The 14,612-nt window shown below is 49.6% G+C and overlaps 1 protein-coding gene across 2 annotated transcripts in view; it reads right to left on the bottom strand.

The window, feature by feature from the left end:
- Plc21C (Phospholipase C at 21C) overlaps positions 1-14,612 on the bottom strand; it is a 252,871-nt gene that overhangs the window by 16,658 nt on the left and 221,601 nt on the right. For both annotated transcript variants that reach the window (XM_077664734.1, XM_077664735.1), the window contains exon 19: positions 7,322-7,417. In XM_077664734.1, coding sequence (XP_077520860.1) covers positions 7,322-7,417 — 96 coding nt within the window. The remainder of the gene's footprint in view (positions 1-7,321; positions 7,418-14,612) is intronic.

Here is a 14,612-nt window from a genome sequence, read left to right as displayed (position 1 = left end):
GGGATGATGCGGCAAAAATTGGACACGTGTTCCTCTCATTGGATGGCTCCGCACGCACGTGGTACGAAAACTACGAGTCGTCCCTTACGACATGGGAGCTATTCAAGAGAGAACTATTGAAGGTATTCACCAGTGTCGTGAGGAAAGAAAGAGCCGAACGACTCCTCGAGTCCAGGATCCAGCTTCCGAATGAGCCCGTCCGCGGTTACGTCGAGGAGATGAAGCGCCTATTTCGCCGCGCCGACCCCGGGATGACCGAGGGAAAAAAAGTTCAGTTTTTAATGCGCGGCGTAAAAGAACAACTCTTTGCAAGCCTCGTCCGCCAGCCGCCAAAAATGTCGAGGAGTTTATGCAAGAAGCCTGCACGATTGAGAAGACCCTCGACGTCCGAGCTCGGCAGTACAATCGCCCTTCCTCTGCCTGTGCAATCCGTTCGGACACGCCGGCCACCACCAGCGACAGCTTGCGGGAAGTTATCCACGAAATCGTCCGAGAGGAGCTACGCCGATTACTGCCATCTTCCCCACAGCCACAAGCAGCGACTCTAATGGATGTGGTACGGGAAGAAGTGCAACAGGTACTTGACACCCCGACGGCCACAGAACCCCAGGCCATGACCTACGCCGCTGCAGTAAGGACTGCGCAGCCCCAGAGACAACCCCCACGTCCTCCCCGAGATGAGCCAATTGTTCCACAACGCCGCCTCCCGGCCCCCGCCCGCCCAGCCTATGACCGACGATCAAGCCCCAGGAAATGCGACGCCTGGAGGACTTCCGACAACCGGCCGCTGTGCTTCCATTGCGGTGAGGCCGGCCATATTCTTCGTCACTGCCCGTACCGACGTATCGATCTTCGGGGATTTGCCGTTCACGCTCCAAGACCACGCTGCGGACAACATCCGCAGGAAATCGACGAGTACCTGCGTCGAGAAGAGTACACGCCGAACCGCTTTTCGCGCTCACCATCGCCGTCAACCTCGCGCTTTGCGTCGCCACGCCGCAGCTACGGAGCCGCAGTACGAGGAAGGTCTCCCAGCCCACGTAGGGGAAACTAAAGGCAGCAACCTCTGGAGGTGAGGTTGCTCACGAGCTAAACGCCAAAGATCCTCCACCGACCACGCCCCATGAAGACGCTGCACCCGCGACGCCGCATGAAGAACCGACACTCGCGGCACCGACGCCGCACACAATGAGAACCTCGACCACGACGCAAGCTACCTTGAAATCGACGCCGCCACCCAGAGGAGCTTCGACCACACGCCCAACCCGTGACTCGCATACGCGACGAAGCCGTGACCCGACGTTGAGAGCGACATGCAATGCAAGAGCCAGGACCTCTGACCTAGAAGTGACTATCGACGGCCGGAAAGTTACCGCTCTAGTCGACACAGGAGCCGATTACTCCGTGATGAATAGAACATTCGCTGCGCATCTGAAAAAAGTCACAACGGCTTGGGACGGCCCACAAATTCGTACCGCAGGGGGCCACCTTATTACACCATCAAGACGATGTACAGCGCGAGTGACTGTCAAAGGACATACCTATCCTGCGACCTTTGTTGTCCTGCCGCAATGCTCCCGTGAAGTGATCTTGGGTATGGATTTCCTTGATGAGCATCAAGCGATCATCGACCTGCGATCCAAGCTGATCACGCTTTCGACGGACGAAGCCATCGCTTCGATGAAAACTCGGGAAAATCTCGTTGCCCTAAGTGTCCTGGAGGAAGAAGTGAGCGTCCCACCCCGTTCAAGCGTTATCGTGACCGTAGGCGCCACGAAAGCCATTAACGCTGAAGCCATCATCGAGGGGAACATGCAGTTGCTTCTAGACCGAGGAATCAACATCGCAAGAGGCATCGCACATTTCCGCAATGGCCAGGCCGAAGTACTGCTGACTAACTTCAGCGAAGAATACCGGCATATTAACAGAAGAACGACGATTGCTTTCTTCGACGAAATATCTGACGTACGAGACTCCTTCGCCCTCTCCGACCCCTCCGCAGAAGATTCGCCTGACCAAGAGAACTCGCCCACTTTCGACATCAACCCAGCCCTGCACCGGAACAGACAAGACCAGATCCGCAATCTGCTTCAAAGCTACAGTGAGTGCTTTTCGACATCGCCGAAGGTCCGACGAACGCCCATTGCCAAGCACCGCATTATAAGCGACCAGCACGTCCGACCTCTCCGTCAAAGCCCCTACCGTGTGTCTTCGCGAGAACGACAAGCCATCCAGGAACAAGTCGAAGAAATGCTTCGCGACGACGTCATCCAGCCTTCAAACAGCCCATGGGCGGCACCGGTTGTTCTAGTGAGAAAGAAAGACGGCTCACTTCGATTCTGCGTGGATTACCGCCGCTTGATCAACATAACAAAGAAGGACGTCTACCCCCTCCCCCGCATCGACGATACACTGGACCGCCTCTGCAAGGCCAAATATTTCTCATCGATGGACCTCAAGAGCGGCTACTGGCAAATCGAGGTCGACGAAAGAGATCGCGAGAAGACAGCATTCATCACTCCTGATGGGCTGTTTGAGTTCAAGGTGATGCCTTTTGGTCTCTGTTCTGCACCGGCGACGTTTCAGCGAGTAATGGATACAGTGCTGGCAGGCCTGAAGTGGAAAATTTGTCTGGTATATTTAGATGACGTCGTTGTCTTTGCCTCGAACTTTGAAGAGCACCTCAAAAGACTTCGAACAGTACTAGACGCCATCAAGTCGTCTGGCCTAACCTTGAAGGCAGAGAAATGCCACTTTGCCTACGAAGAGCTACTGTTTCTAGGCCACATCGTTAGCAAGGAGGGAGTATGCCCAGACCCGCAGAAAACAGCTGCTATTGAACAGTTTCCACCGCCGGCCGATAAGAAAGCAGTGCGCAGATTTCTCGGACTATGCGCATATTACCGACGATTTGTGAAAAACTTTTCGCGCATCGCCGATCCCCTGACCCAACTGACTAAAACAGACGTGCCATTTAAATGGAAAGCGCCGCGAGCAGAAGCCTTCAAGGAACTTCAGCGTCGTTTACAGTCCCCACCGATCCTCGCGCATTTTGATGTAAACGCCGATACTGAAGTTCATACCGACGCAAGCAGCGTGGGCCTAGGTGCCGTTCTCGTTCAAAAAAGTGACGGGCTGGAGAAGGTCATCGCATACGCTAGCCATTCCCTTTGCAAGGCCCAGACTAACTATTCTACAACTGAGAAGGAGTGCCTTGCCATCATCTGGGCTACGTCGAAATTCCGCCCCTACCTCTACGGACGGCCGTTCAAGGTGGTCAGCGACCACCACGCGCTCTGCTAGCTTGCCAATTTGAAGGATCCCTCTGGCCGACTCGCTCGATGGAGTCTGCGTCTCCAGGAGTTTGACGTCACCGTCGTTTACAAGTCCGGACGCAAGCACTCTGATGCCGATTGCCTCTCACGAGCCCCTCTAGATGCACCGCCGCCGGACGATGATGAGGACGCCTTCCTGGGACCTATCAGCGCAAGCTCTTTTGCTCAGCAGCAACGCTCGGACCCCAACCTAAAAGGCCTCATCGAGTACCTGGAAGGCAAGGTTTCTTCATCCCCCGCTTCATTCAAGCAAGGACTGTCTTCCTTCTGTGTGCAGAATGAGGTCCTTGTAAAGAAGAACTTTACAGCGAACAAAACAGCCTACCTCCTTGTTGTACCTACTTGTCTCCGCGAATAAGTTCTACAGGCTTCACACGACGAGCCGACAGCTGGACATCTCGGGTTTAGTCGCACCCTATGCCGCATTCAAAACAAGTATTACTGGCCCCGGCTGTCTGCCGATGTAGCACGTTATTTGAAAACCTGCCAAGATTGGCAGCGACGAAAGACCCCTCCCACACGACCAACAGGATTTCTGAACCCCATTGTACCTCCCTCAAGGCCCTTTCAGCAGGTCGGCATAGACTTGCTTGGCCTTTTTTAACGTCAACGTCTGGAAATGAGTGGATCATCATAGCGAACGACTATCTGACCCGCTACGCCGAGGCGAAAGCCCTGCCGAACGAAACAGCAGCAGAAGTCGCCAAATTTTTCGTGGAGTGCATTCTTCTTCGACACGGCGCCCCCGATGTGCTCATCACGGACAGAGGAACAGCATTTACGGCGGAACTAACGCAAGCCATCCTGCGCTACAGCCAAACCAGCCACCGGAGGACAACTGCATACCATCCGCAGACCAACGGACTGACCGAGCGCCTGAACAAAACCATTGCCGATATGCTCGCTATGTATGTCGATGCCGAACGTAAAATCTGGGATGTCATCCTGCCTTACGTCGTCTTCGCCTACAACACCGCAGTGCAGGAGACCACCCAGATGACGCCTTTTAGGCTCGTCCATGGCAGGGATGCTACGACCACGCTAGACGCCATGCTGCCCAGCGTTACAGAAGAAGAGAACGTCGACGTTGCCGCCTACCTTCAACCTGCAGAAGAAGCTCGAAGGCTTGCCCGATTACGGATCAAAGATCAGCAGCGGTCCGGCGCCAGACGCTACAACCTACGAAGACGCAACACGGAATACAAGCCAGGAGACCAAGTCTGGGTGTGGACGCCCATTCGCCGCCGTGGATTAAGTGAAAAGCTTTTGCGCCGCTATTTCGGCCCGTACAAGTTTCTTCGTCGGCTGGGTGAACTGGATTATGAAGTCATCCCTGACGCAATGACTGCATCCCAGCGACACCGCGTACGACCAAAAGTTGTCCATGTAGTCCGTCTGAAGCCGTATTATGCGCGCTAAAGGCCGCTGCATTTCCATGCTCTATTTACGCAAGATCTGTTTTTTTTCCCTTACTAGTCGCATTATTTCTTTTAATGCATCGGGTCGATGCTTCTTTGAGAGGGGAGTAATGCCGCGAATATTTGCAGTGTTTGTTCGTTTTTCAAATCTGCCACCACACCACTTTATCGCTTTGTTTGCGACGCAAGACGCGACTAGATTTATCTCGATTGATCGCAGCCAGGCAGAGCTGATTCTACGCTGTTCCGGAATGTTCTAGTAACTTTGCGCTCTTTATCTCTAATGTTCGCTATCAGCTTTAAATTGAGCACGGCCGACAGCGGCGGGCATTCTGTTCGACCACCGCCAAGCACGCTTGTCGCTTCGCCGCCGCCGAGTGATTCAGTCCATTTTGGGTGCAAGTCAGCCCAATAAACAGTTCTTTTAGAAGACCCTTTCGTCCGTCTTCATCGCTGCTTCGACTGCCGTCACCACTACGTGACAGTATACAACTGTCCCTGGATGGGTGCCCGTTGCTGTCGGAGTATATATAGCGGAACGAATCTATGCATGTATAGCAGTCCCGTAATGGGACAGTTTTCCTACCCATTTTAGGATATTTTTTGGTGAGAGGGGGGTGAAAGGGATGAGAGGGCACAGCCAATTTTAATGGCCGCCATCGTGGATTCGAGAAACCAAAACTATGCCGCCATTTTGTCCCCTGATGTCAGACTCACATAGTTCCACCTCTATCCTATAGTGCTATTGTAGGTCGTGCTAGAAGTACCAATTCGAGATGCACTGTTTTCTAGTTGCAGCCACAGATGGCGCTTTCATCTCATGGTGTGTAGGAGACCTCAAGAAATCTTGAAACGTGATGAGTAGTTGCTGCCACAGATGGCGCTGTGATCAAGGGTGGTAGGAGACTCCACGAAATCTCGAAATGTGATGAGTAAGAACTAACGCTCTTAAAATGTGCTGAAATTAACACTCTTAGTTCATAGTTCAGAGCTCTGGCTCACTGTCTCATTTGTGTGCATCAGTGTATGTATGCAGTGCATCGGGGCCCAACAATCATGCAAACTAATACAGTTGAGCCCCGATATAATGCAGTAATACTTTTCGGAAAAAACTTTGTTATATTGCAAACTTCATTACATCGAAGTTTTTCGCTTTCAGAGGTGCAAATGATACTGCACATTTGTAATACCTTTCTGCTCCACTTAATTTTGCTCATGTGCATTCGTGAAGACATTACCAGCGATTTTAGAAGAAACACCAAGCAAAATGAGTGGCAAGAGTAGTTCAGTAAAGCTTCCTAGCCTCGAAATCGCTTATTGCAAACTATTGGTTTAGTCCAAATTTTCTGTGGGGCCGAGCCGCTCCCCATGGCACCTTGCATTTATATTACCTTTACCTCAAAGTATTTTCTCTATGAATTGCAGATATCTTGAAATCTTGACCGATAACTGGAAATAAATGTCGCCACAGAAAAAGGATAACGAGCTTCACGTGTTGCTGCAGAAACAGCCACAAAGCAGGTGCCTTAACCGAATATGAAACCAAGCAGTGTTGCGGAAGTCCCATAACGGCGTCAGGCAACCCTGCAACCCATTAAGTGCTCTTAGAGGCTGATGGAACTGGCACCTGCAAGCAGGAGGTCCCTGCAAAATATCACAGCTGGATTGGCTTGCTTTGTGCACTGTGTCACTGACTGTGTCCGTACTTCACAGGACCAGGCGTGCTAGTGTGGCTAATTTAAGGGGTTTCATGTCCCTAAGTGACATCACCTATGAGGAACACAGTAGTGGAGGGCTCCAGAAATTTCGATCACCTTGGGTTCTTAAGTGAGTGTTGCACGGCACTACTGCGCTCAGTATGAGCTACACCGCGCGAGTGCTCAAGCAGGCACTAGCACGGTGTAGTTCATACTGAGTGCAATGGCAAACAGACACTTTGCATTTCACCTCCATCGAAACACGACCATCACGTAGTCTGGATCAGCAATCGAGCGCCCTAACCACTAAGCTGCCGCGGTGGGGTGAGATCGGTGTGAGTTATATCAAGCATTGTTCACAAAAGAGAAACGTTTATTGTACAAGCTTTGCATAAGGCAACCCCAATTCATGGTGCGGTCATGAAGTTGGTTATTTCTGCCTGAAGTTTGCTCAAGAGTGTCAATGTTATGTGGTGCTCATAGGTGGCTACTGCTACCAACGCATGTTTGTTGGTAGCAGTACCGTTTACAAAAAGTAAAAATTTTTGACTTTACAAAGTGATGGAATTTGCCCAAATTTGCTTTTTGTTCTCATGAAAACTTCGTTGTATCGAAACTGCAGCGCGAAACTTCATTAAATATGGAGAAAAAAATGCATGCATTTCAATAGAAACAAGAAAATGAAACGAGAAAAGTTTGTTGCATCGCGAACTTCATTACATCGAGGTTCAACTGTACTGCCATTTTTCTTTAGCACAAATGCGGCCATTGCTGAATAAAACACTTTACTTTATGCATGCAGCCTTGTTGCTTTTTACTCTTTGGTTGGCACTTTGTGAGCCAAAGAGGAACATGCAAGGGTGCTGCTGACCTGTCCAGCTCGTTCTTGTCTTTGTGCTTCTTGTTGAGGTTGCGCATCTCCTCCTTGGTCTGTGCTTCTAGCCGCTTCATCAGCTCACTCACCTCCCTGCACATCAACATTTGCCCATCACAATCCACCACACCGCCAGAAGGGGTCACGTGCACAACTGTGCCAACACACTGGCACACTTCAGCAGCTGTCACTAGGCATTGATGTTTGCCAGCCTGTTTACCAGACCATGCAACAATGAGCAAGGTACCCATCATAGACCTTGAATGTAGATGTTCTAGCTACTAACTGATAGGTTTGCACTTTGAAAAGTTAAAAATTAACTGCATGGAATAGCACATGATTACTACCTATGTATAGCTACTCCAATGGCTTCTGGACAGGATTTAGCAGCAACCATCACAACATTAGACTGAGACTAGCAAAAAAAGTGAAAAATCTGTCCATCCACCTGAAGCCTCGGTTGGCAGGAGGCAAAAATGGTGAGAGGAATCCCCTCTCCACTTTGAGGGGAGGGAGGAAGTGGGAGAGGACAGATGGAGAGAGGGCGGGGGAGTGAAGAGGGAGTACAGCATGTCACATTGATTACTGGATGGGATTGGAAGAGTGGAGCGGGGATGCAGCATGTCACACAATGACTGATAGACTAGATCATGCCATCTGTCTGCATGGTCTGAGCCCGTCAGCTTCACTGACTGCTCCATGTGAGGGGAACACGAATGTTAATGTATACTCTGCCGCATCAATCACATTAATTGTCTACAATATTTTTTTCAATTCCTGATGGTTGCTAATAGTAAAGGAGCTCAAGGAATGCAACGATGGCTCCAGTTGCTTTTGCACGTTACAGTCTATGCTGCAGAGAACTGTATTTGACAGGCCATTTTAATGCAGTAGCACTAGAATTCCAACGCTGGAAAGATCTGTGTGCCTGTCCTTCTGAAGCCTCATTTGGCAGGCAGCAAACTGGAGAGGGAAAGCTCCCTCTCCACTTTCAGGGGAGGGTGGGAGGCGAAGGGCGGCAAAGTGGCGAGAGAAATCTCCCTCTCCACTATCATGGAAGAGGGAAAGTGGGAGAGAAGACAAAAAGGTTGGGGGGCAATGGGTGGTGGTGAGGGAGAGGGTGTGCAGTGTGTCACATTGTGACTGCTGGAGTGGATCACAAGAGCAGAGAGGGGGTACCACACGGTGATTGACGGACTGGATCACACCACCCGCTCGCTTGGTTTGAACCCAGCAGCGGCTACTCCGTCAGGAGGCAACACTAATGTGACGTATACTCTACCACATCAATAGCATTGATCGTTTACAATTTTTCACTTTTGAGCAAACTGCCCTGCAAACAGTGATGCATGGCTGCTGCACACTGCATGCTTTCAGTATCCAGTGTGTATTAGAATCAAGCCCTTTCAATGGTCCAGGACATGGAGGCTAGCATTCAGGGCTCCTCTAAGCATACCGTATTTACTCGAATCCAGGCTAACCCCCTAAAGTATGAAGCCAAAAAAAAATATATATATTACCTCGAATGTAGGCCGAATAAAAAAAGCAAGGACAGCGTTCACTAAATGCAAACAGCATTTATTTAATCTTAACGTGCAGAGCTCATTAAACGTCGTCGCCGTTGCTAGACTCGTCGTTGCATTCCTTGTCACCTTCAAACAGTGCACTATCTTCGGTACCGTCAAGCACATTAGATATGCTGCACTTTTTAAAGGCACGCACGATCGAAGTACCTGGGATGTCGTCCCACGTTGCAGCTACCCAGCCCACCAGCTGCGATAGCGATGCACATTTGATACGGCCCATTGCCATTAGCATGTGGTCCTCGTCAGTCAACGAGTCCGTGTAATATTTCCGCAGACGATCCTTGAAAGGTTTGTTGATGCAGACATCAAGCGGCTACAACTGGCCCGTCATGCCGCCTGATATGACAGTGAGGTCCGTGTTCGCTTGGGTGAACGCAGCCTTCACATTGTCGGTCAAGTGCCCACAGTAAGAGTCGATGACAAGCGGCGAGTTCTTTGTCAAAAGTGCTCCTAGACACCATCGCCACACAATCTTAACCCACTCTTCCACCATCGCACCCACCATCTACCCGTTCTCATTTGCCCGCACAATGACATTTCTTGGGAAAGTTTCTCAAGCAGGCAGTGTTTTCCTTTTAAGGGGGGACGCGGCTTTCAACTCGCGGAAAATGGTCAAAAAAGTGATTTTTTGAAATATTTATTTTCTGCTTTTAGAAGTCATATTTTGTGTGATTACAAATTTTCATCGTCGAAAACCATCAAGAAGTGCGCCAAATCATTGTTTTGATGATCAAGGGTGGCGGAAAATTTCTTCCAAGTAGCGAAAAAATTCCGCTTTTCAAGCCCCGATCCCTCGGCAACCGCCCAACGTAGCGCGGCCATCTTGATCTCTACGGAAAGCGCGTTCCTCCGACTTCAAATTTCTCGCTTCAGCGGTCTCCTCAGAGCAGAAACAAACACATAAAAAGCAAAAGTTTCACGGTCACGCGGTGATTTCCGATTGGCTCCGCACATCACGTGACAGCAGCGCACTGCGCAATTGGTCTCCTTGGCGGGTGCGTCATCTGCTACGCGTGCCTCTCGACTCTGCGGCTCCGCTGCTCGTCATGTTACTCGTGTATGATGGGGTTTAGTCATTTGAGCACAGAACCTCGGCTCGCCGTGACTGTCTCTTGCGCAGAGCTTAGTTTCGAATACGGATTACGCGGCCGCCATGTTCGTCAGTACGCGCGGAGCATAGTTTCGGAAGCGGCTGTCACTGGCGGTCATGGGTCGGCGACCTCTGAAGGACAAGACGGCGCGTGCCTATGGCACCCGTAAGCGAAAATCGCCGATGGTGAAGAAGAAGTCGTCTGCTTCAATTACTTCTGATGTGCAGCGCACTGACGAAGTTACGGGCTCGCAGGCGAGTACTTCGTGCGCGGCTACGACTGTTGGTGGCGCCGCTCCAGAGCCGCTGCCGAGCACTTCACACGCGGACGAAACATCGTGTGCGAGCACGGGGGACTCTTCTGAGCTTTCTACTTCGCGCTCTGCATCACCGGAAGCATCAGGCGATGAAGGCACCGCGGGTTCTCTTGGCACTTCACGCGACGACGCCACGCCGTCCACGAGCACCGGGCGCACCATTCAGGCGCACCTGGAGCCGCGTTTTGTGTCGGAAACATCAAGTGATGAAGGCACCGCGCATGTCGCGGGTCCTCTTGGCACTTCACGTGACGACACCACGCCGTCCACGAACACCAGGTGAAAAGGGTCGGCCTATTGGTGGGAAAGGTGGCCTCACTCAGGCTTTAATTAAGAAGTTAACAAATTATTATGGCAAGGCACTGCACGATCAGGACAACGTTGAGGACATGCAGAAAGCTGTGATGGCAACTTTTTATCCCGTAACATCTACCGATGAACACCCATGTCACGAGCTTTGCCCCCAAGGACCACAGAGTTGGTGCCAACACCAGGCTGCAGAAGCAGAGGGCAAACCTCTGCCCTCCCACAAGTACCAGCTTGCAAGGCATGTCACAGATGCATTGTTGCCTGTTTACCGGCGGCTACCGGATGTCCAGCTCCTCAGCCGTTGTCTGGGGAAAAAAACCCAGAATGCGGCTGAAAGCCTTCATTCAGTAATTTGGTCGCTGCTGCCAAAAGATAAAAACGCATCTTTGACTGCAACAGAGACAGCTCTCAACGAAGCGGTTTGCAAGTTCAATGCAGGGACCCGCCGTGCTTACACAGAGTACTGTTCGACACTTGGGCTGCAAACTGGCCAACATGCTCTTCGCAGAGCAGCGGAAAAGAACGCCTTGCGGAAAAGAAAGGCAGCGAAAGCACTTTAATCTCGAGGCAAGGCATCCAAGAAGCCCCGTGTTAAAAAGGAAACAAAAGACTACAACCCCGGTGCCTTTTGATGAGTGAAATACAAGGTGCAACTTCGGAAGTCATTTTCTCAAAACTGTTTTTTTTTTGTCATTTGCTCCGATTGTTCCGCTGATTTCTTCGCGACCGCTGGGGCTATTTTGATACGTTTTTTTTTCGCTGCATTTCTTGAGAAATGTTTCAGGTCGTGACATTCTTGGTTTTCCGGCATCCCGTTTGCTGACTTACTGATTCGACTAGTTGTTCACTGTTTAGGTGCCCGTTGTAATGTCTGCTCATAAAATATTAAAACTAAAAACTTTCACATTGTAAATAAAAAAATATAAGAATGTCACGACCTCATCCATTCATTTTGGAATGCAACACACTTTGAAGAAGTCTTCTATCTTATTTTGTAAGTCGCTCAAGCCTGGTACAAGATGAAAAGGAGGAAATTTTTTTAAATGAAAAAGTTGAGATATCACTTCTAAACACATACAAATCTGCCAATTTCAACTTGTCTACCTGTACTAATCGTGAGCTGCGTTGCTTATACATAGACTGTGTTACAAAATGATTTTTTTTTTCTTTAAACTGCACTAAGAGGTGTTTTTGTTTTGTTTAATTTGTATTGTTTGATTCATTGTGCTTTTGTTGTACTGCTGAAAGATACTTATGCAATGATGTTTGGATAAACATGTAAATTGCCCACATGTACAATCTAGTGGTAGATTTTTTTTTTTTTGGTGTTAATGTGTTTTTCTCTGAATTGTTTTCTTTTGTTTGTTTTGTTATTTTTTCTCGTTGCCTGTCACTGCTGCCCGGTATAATGGGGGCTGCGGCTCAGTCAAGCTGTCTATGACAGCTTTTTCTGCAGCTCCTTTGTCACTTTTTTGAGGCAGAAATAAAATTGATTGATTGATTGAAATTTTTATGGTGATATCACAGAAACATTACCAGTAACCCTGCCAATTTTATCAGAATCCATGAAGAAATAGGAAAGTTGATCCCGAATGCCACGTCTCCCCTTAAATATATAACGAGGGAATTTATGTCCATCAGCTGTGCAGCACAGCATCACAGTTGTGCGCTGCTTCTCGTATCCCGTAGAGCGCACCTTCACCTCCTTGGCACCCTTTCCATTCATGGTGTACGCCACTGGCATATGAAAATACAGAGCCGTCCGGTCGGCGTTGCCGATTTGCCCAAGGTTGTAGCCTGCCGCTTCTATCTTTCACAGCACGTAGCGCTGAAAAGCTATCAGCTTTTCTTCAAAATCGCTTGGCAGCTTCTGGGTGAATGAAGTGCGACGCCGGAGGCTGAAGCCGAAGCGCTTCATGAATTTCTGAAGCCAGGGCTGGCTTTGAAATCCTTTGGCATTAAGCCTCGCTCCCTCGAAAGTTCCCTAGCTTTCGCTTGGAGCACTTCTGTTGTCACTGGAAGGGCAGCTGCTCTCTGCATCCGAACAAAGTCGACCAAAACTGTCTCCTTTTCGTGGTGACGGCCTTTCTTTGGTCCGCTAAATGCCATCCTCGTTGCGGCGCATGCAAAAAGCTGCTGTCGTTGTCCCCTCCAACGATGGACATTTTTCTCGTCGACACCGAAGTCCCGCCTGGCTTGAAGGTTCGACGATGCCGCCTCTGCGGCTATCACAACTTTTTTCTAGAAAGTGGCACCGTAGTGGCATCTCCTGCTTGGTGCCATCGCAATAACACCACGCCGCACACCGATACAGCCGACACGACACAGGTCAAAATGGCGTTCTCGCTTGTGTATGATTGGCTACTGGCACGGCTAGTAGCGGCTGCGGTACTGACTTTTCTAGATGGCGCTAGCTATGCACCATATTTAGCAGTTTCAATGAAAAACTGGCGCGTTTTTAAAAATCCTTGAATCTAAGCCGATCCTAGAGTTTGGAACATGATTATTTGAAAAAAAACTATCGGCCTAGAATCGAAATATGGTATACACACAGTGCTGAGTGCTAAGCTCACAGATAGTGTGGCCATATGCTAACATCCTAAAACTGGCCACAAGCTCATGACAGCATATTTATTCAGAGTTTTGCAACAAATAGGATTTAAGTCTTTTCAGAAATGTGCACTTGCATGGGGTGGCGGTGCATTCCTCATGCTGTTACAACTCCTTTAATACCCACCACTCCACTTCCCAAGACACAGATTCTCATGCAGTATTTGGCTCTCTCTCTGGCTGCATTACAGTGAGTCTGGTGCTCAAACAAGGAAGGAAGGAAGGAAGGCCTCAGACGTTGCTGGTACATACCCACTACGGGGGAGTGGCCAAGAAACAGGCGGTTAATTACTGGATACAGGAAAGTTTTGATGGGAAAAGAAGTGGTAATAGTATGTAGTCTGATAGATTGGAAAGGGGAAGGAAAGGGGTCCAGTTAACTTGGAGATCGAAGACTGGACAATTGCTTAATGTGCATAACAGTACACAATGCCTGTAATGTTGCAATGTTGTACTGACTGAGGGCGGGAAAAAGAAATTAGAATGGGAGTCGCTGCGTTTCATGAAGAAAATTTTGCACAGCAGAGCGCACACTCCTGTCGCTTCGTCCAAGCAAAGAAGCGCCAATGGAAAGAACAACCGCGGAAGACACAGGCAAGCCCAGTTGATGAAATGGAATTTGCAAGAGACGCTTCCTCAAATGAGAAAAGCGGCGGCAGAACAGCAGGAAGTGATCCATTGTCTCAGGTTCGGCACAAAAAGGGCACAGTGGGGAAGCTGCCAGGCCAGATCTGTGAAGGTAGAAATTTAGAAGGGGAACCCGGCAACGCAAGCGCGTGAAAGAGACCTCTAGTCTGCGTGAGCGGCAGTCTTTGCTACTCCAAGGATGCAGAAGATGCTGATATTCGGGAGATGATGTAAGAGCCGAGGCAGCAAATTCCTGAAATATTGTGTAGCTGCGAAACCTCACCGCAGCTGTATATGCACACGATGGCAGGACAGAAACAATTGGGCCGCTGAGAGAGGCTCATGCTAAGGAATCTGCAACCTCATTTAAGTGAAAGCCCATGTGACCGGGTACCCAAAGCAACCTTACCGAATTTAGATGGAGCGAAATCAGGAACTTAAAGAGGCGTAATGGCCGAGAGTCAGTGGGTGAGGATAAGGAAGAGCAAATGGACAGAGAGTCTGTCATAACCACGACCTGGGAAACGGTATATTCTAATTTTCGTAAGGCTAAGATTACTGCTAATAATTCAGCCAGAAAAATTGGAGTGAAGTCAGGAAGACGGAGAGAAAAAGACCAATCCAGTGAAGGCGAAAAAATTCCCACACCTGCCTTTTCGCGATCCTGCGAGGCATCGGTAGCAATAAGAACATGAGAGGGAAAGGACCTTAGGTGGTCCTGCAATAGACCCTGAAGAAGCAGGAAGGGC

This window comes from Amblyomma americanum, chromosome 5 (assembly GCF_052857255.1).
Source record: "Amblyomma americanum isolate KBUSLIRL-KWMA chromosome 5, ASM5285725v1, whole genome shotgun sequence".
Taxonomy (NCBI): Eukaryota; Metazoa; Arthropoda; class Arachnida; order Ixodida; family Ixodidae; genus Amblyomma; species Amblyomma americanum.
Note: the sequence above shows the minus strand (reverse complement) of the source record. Positions and strands in the feature narration are given on the sequence as shown.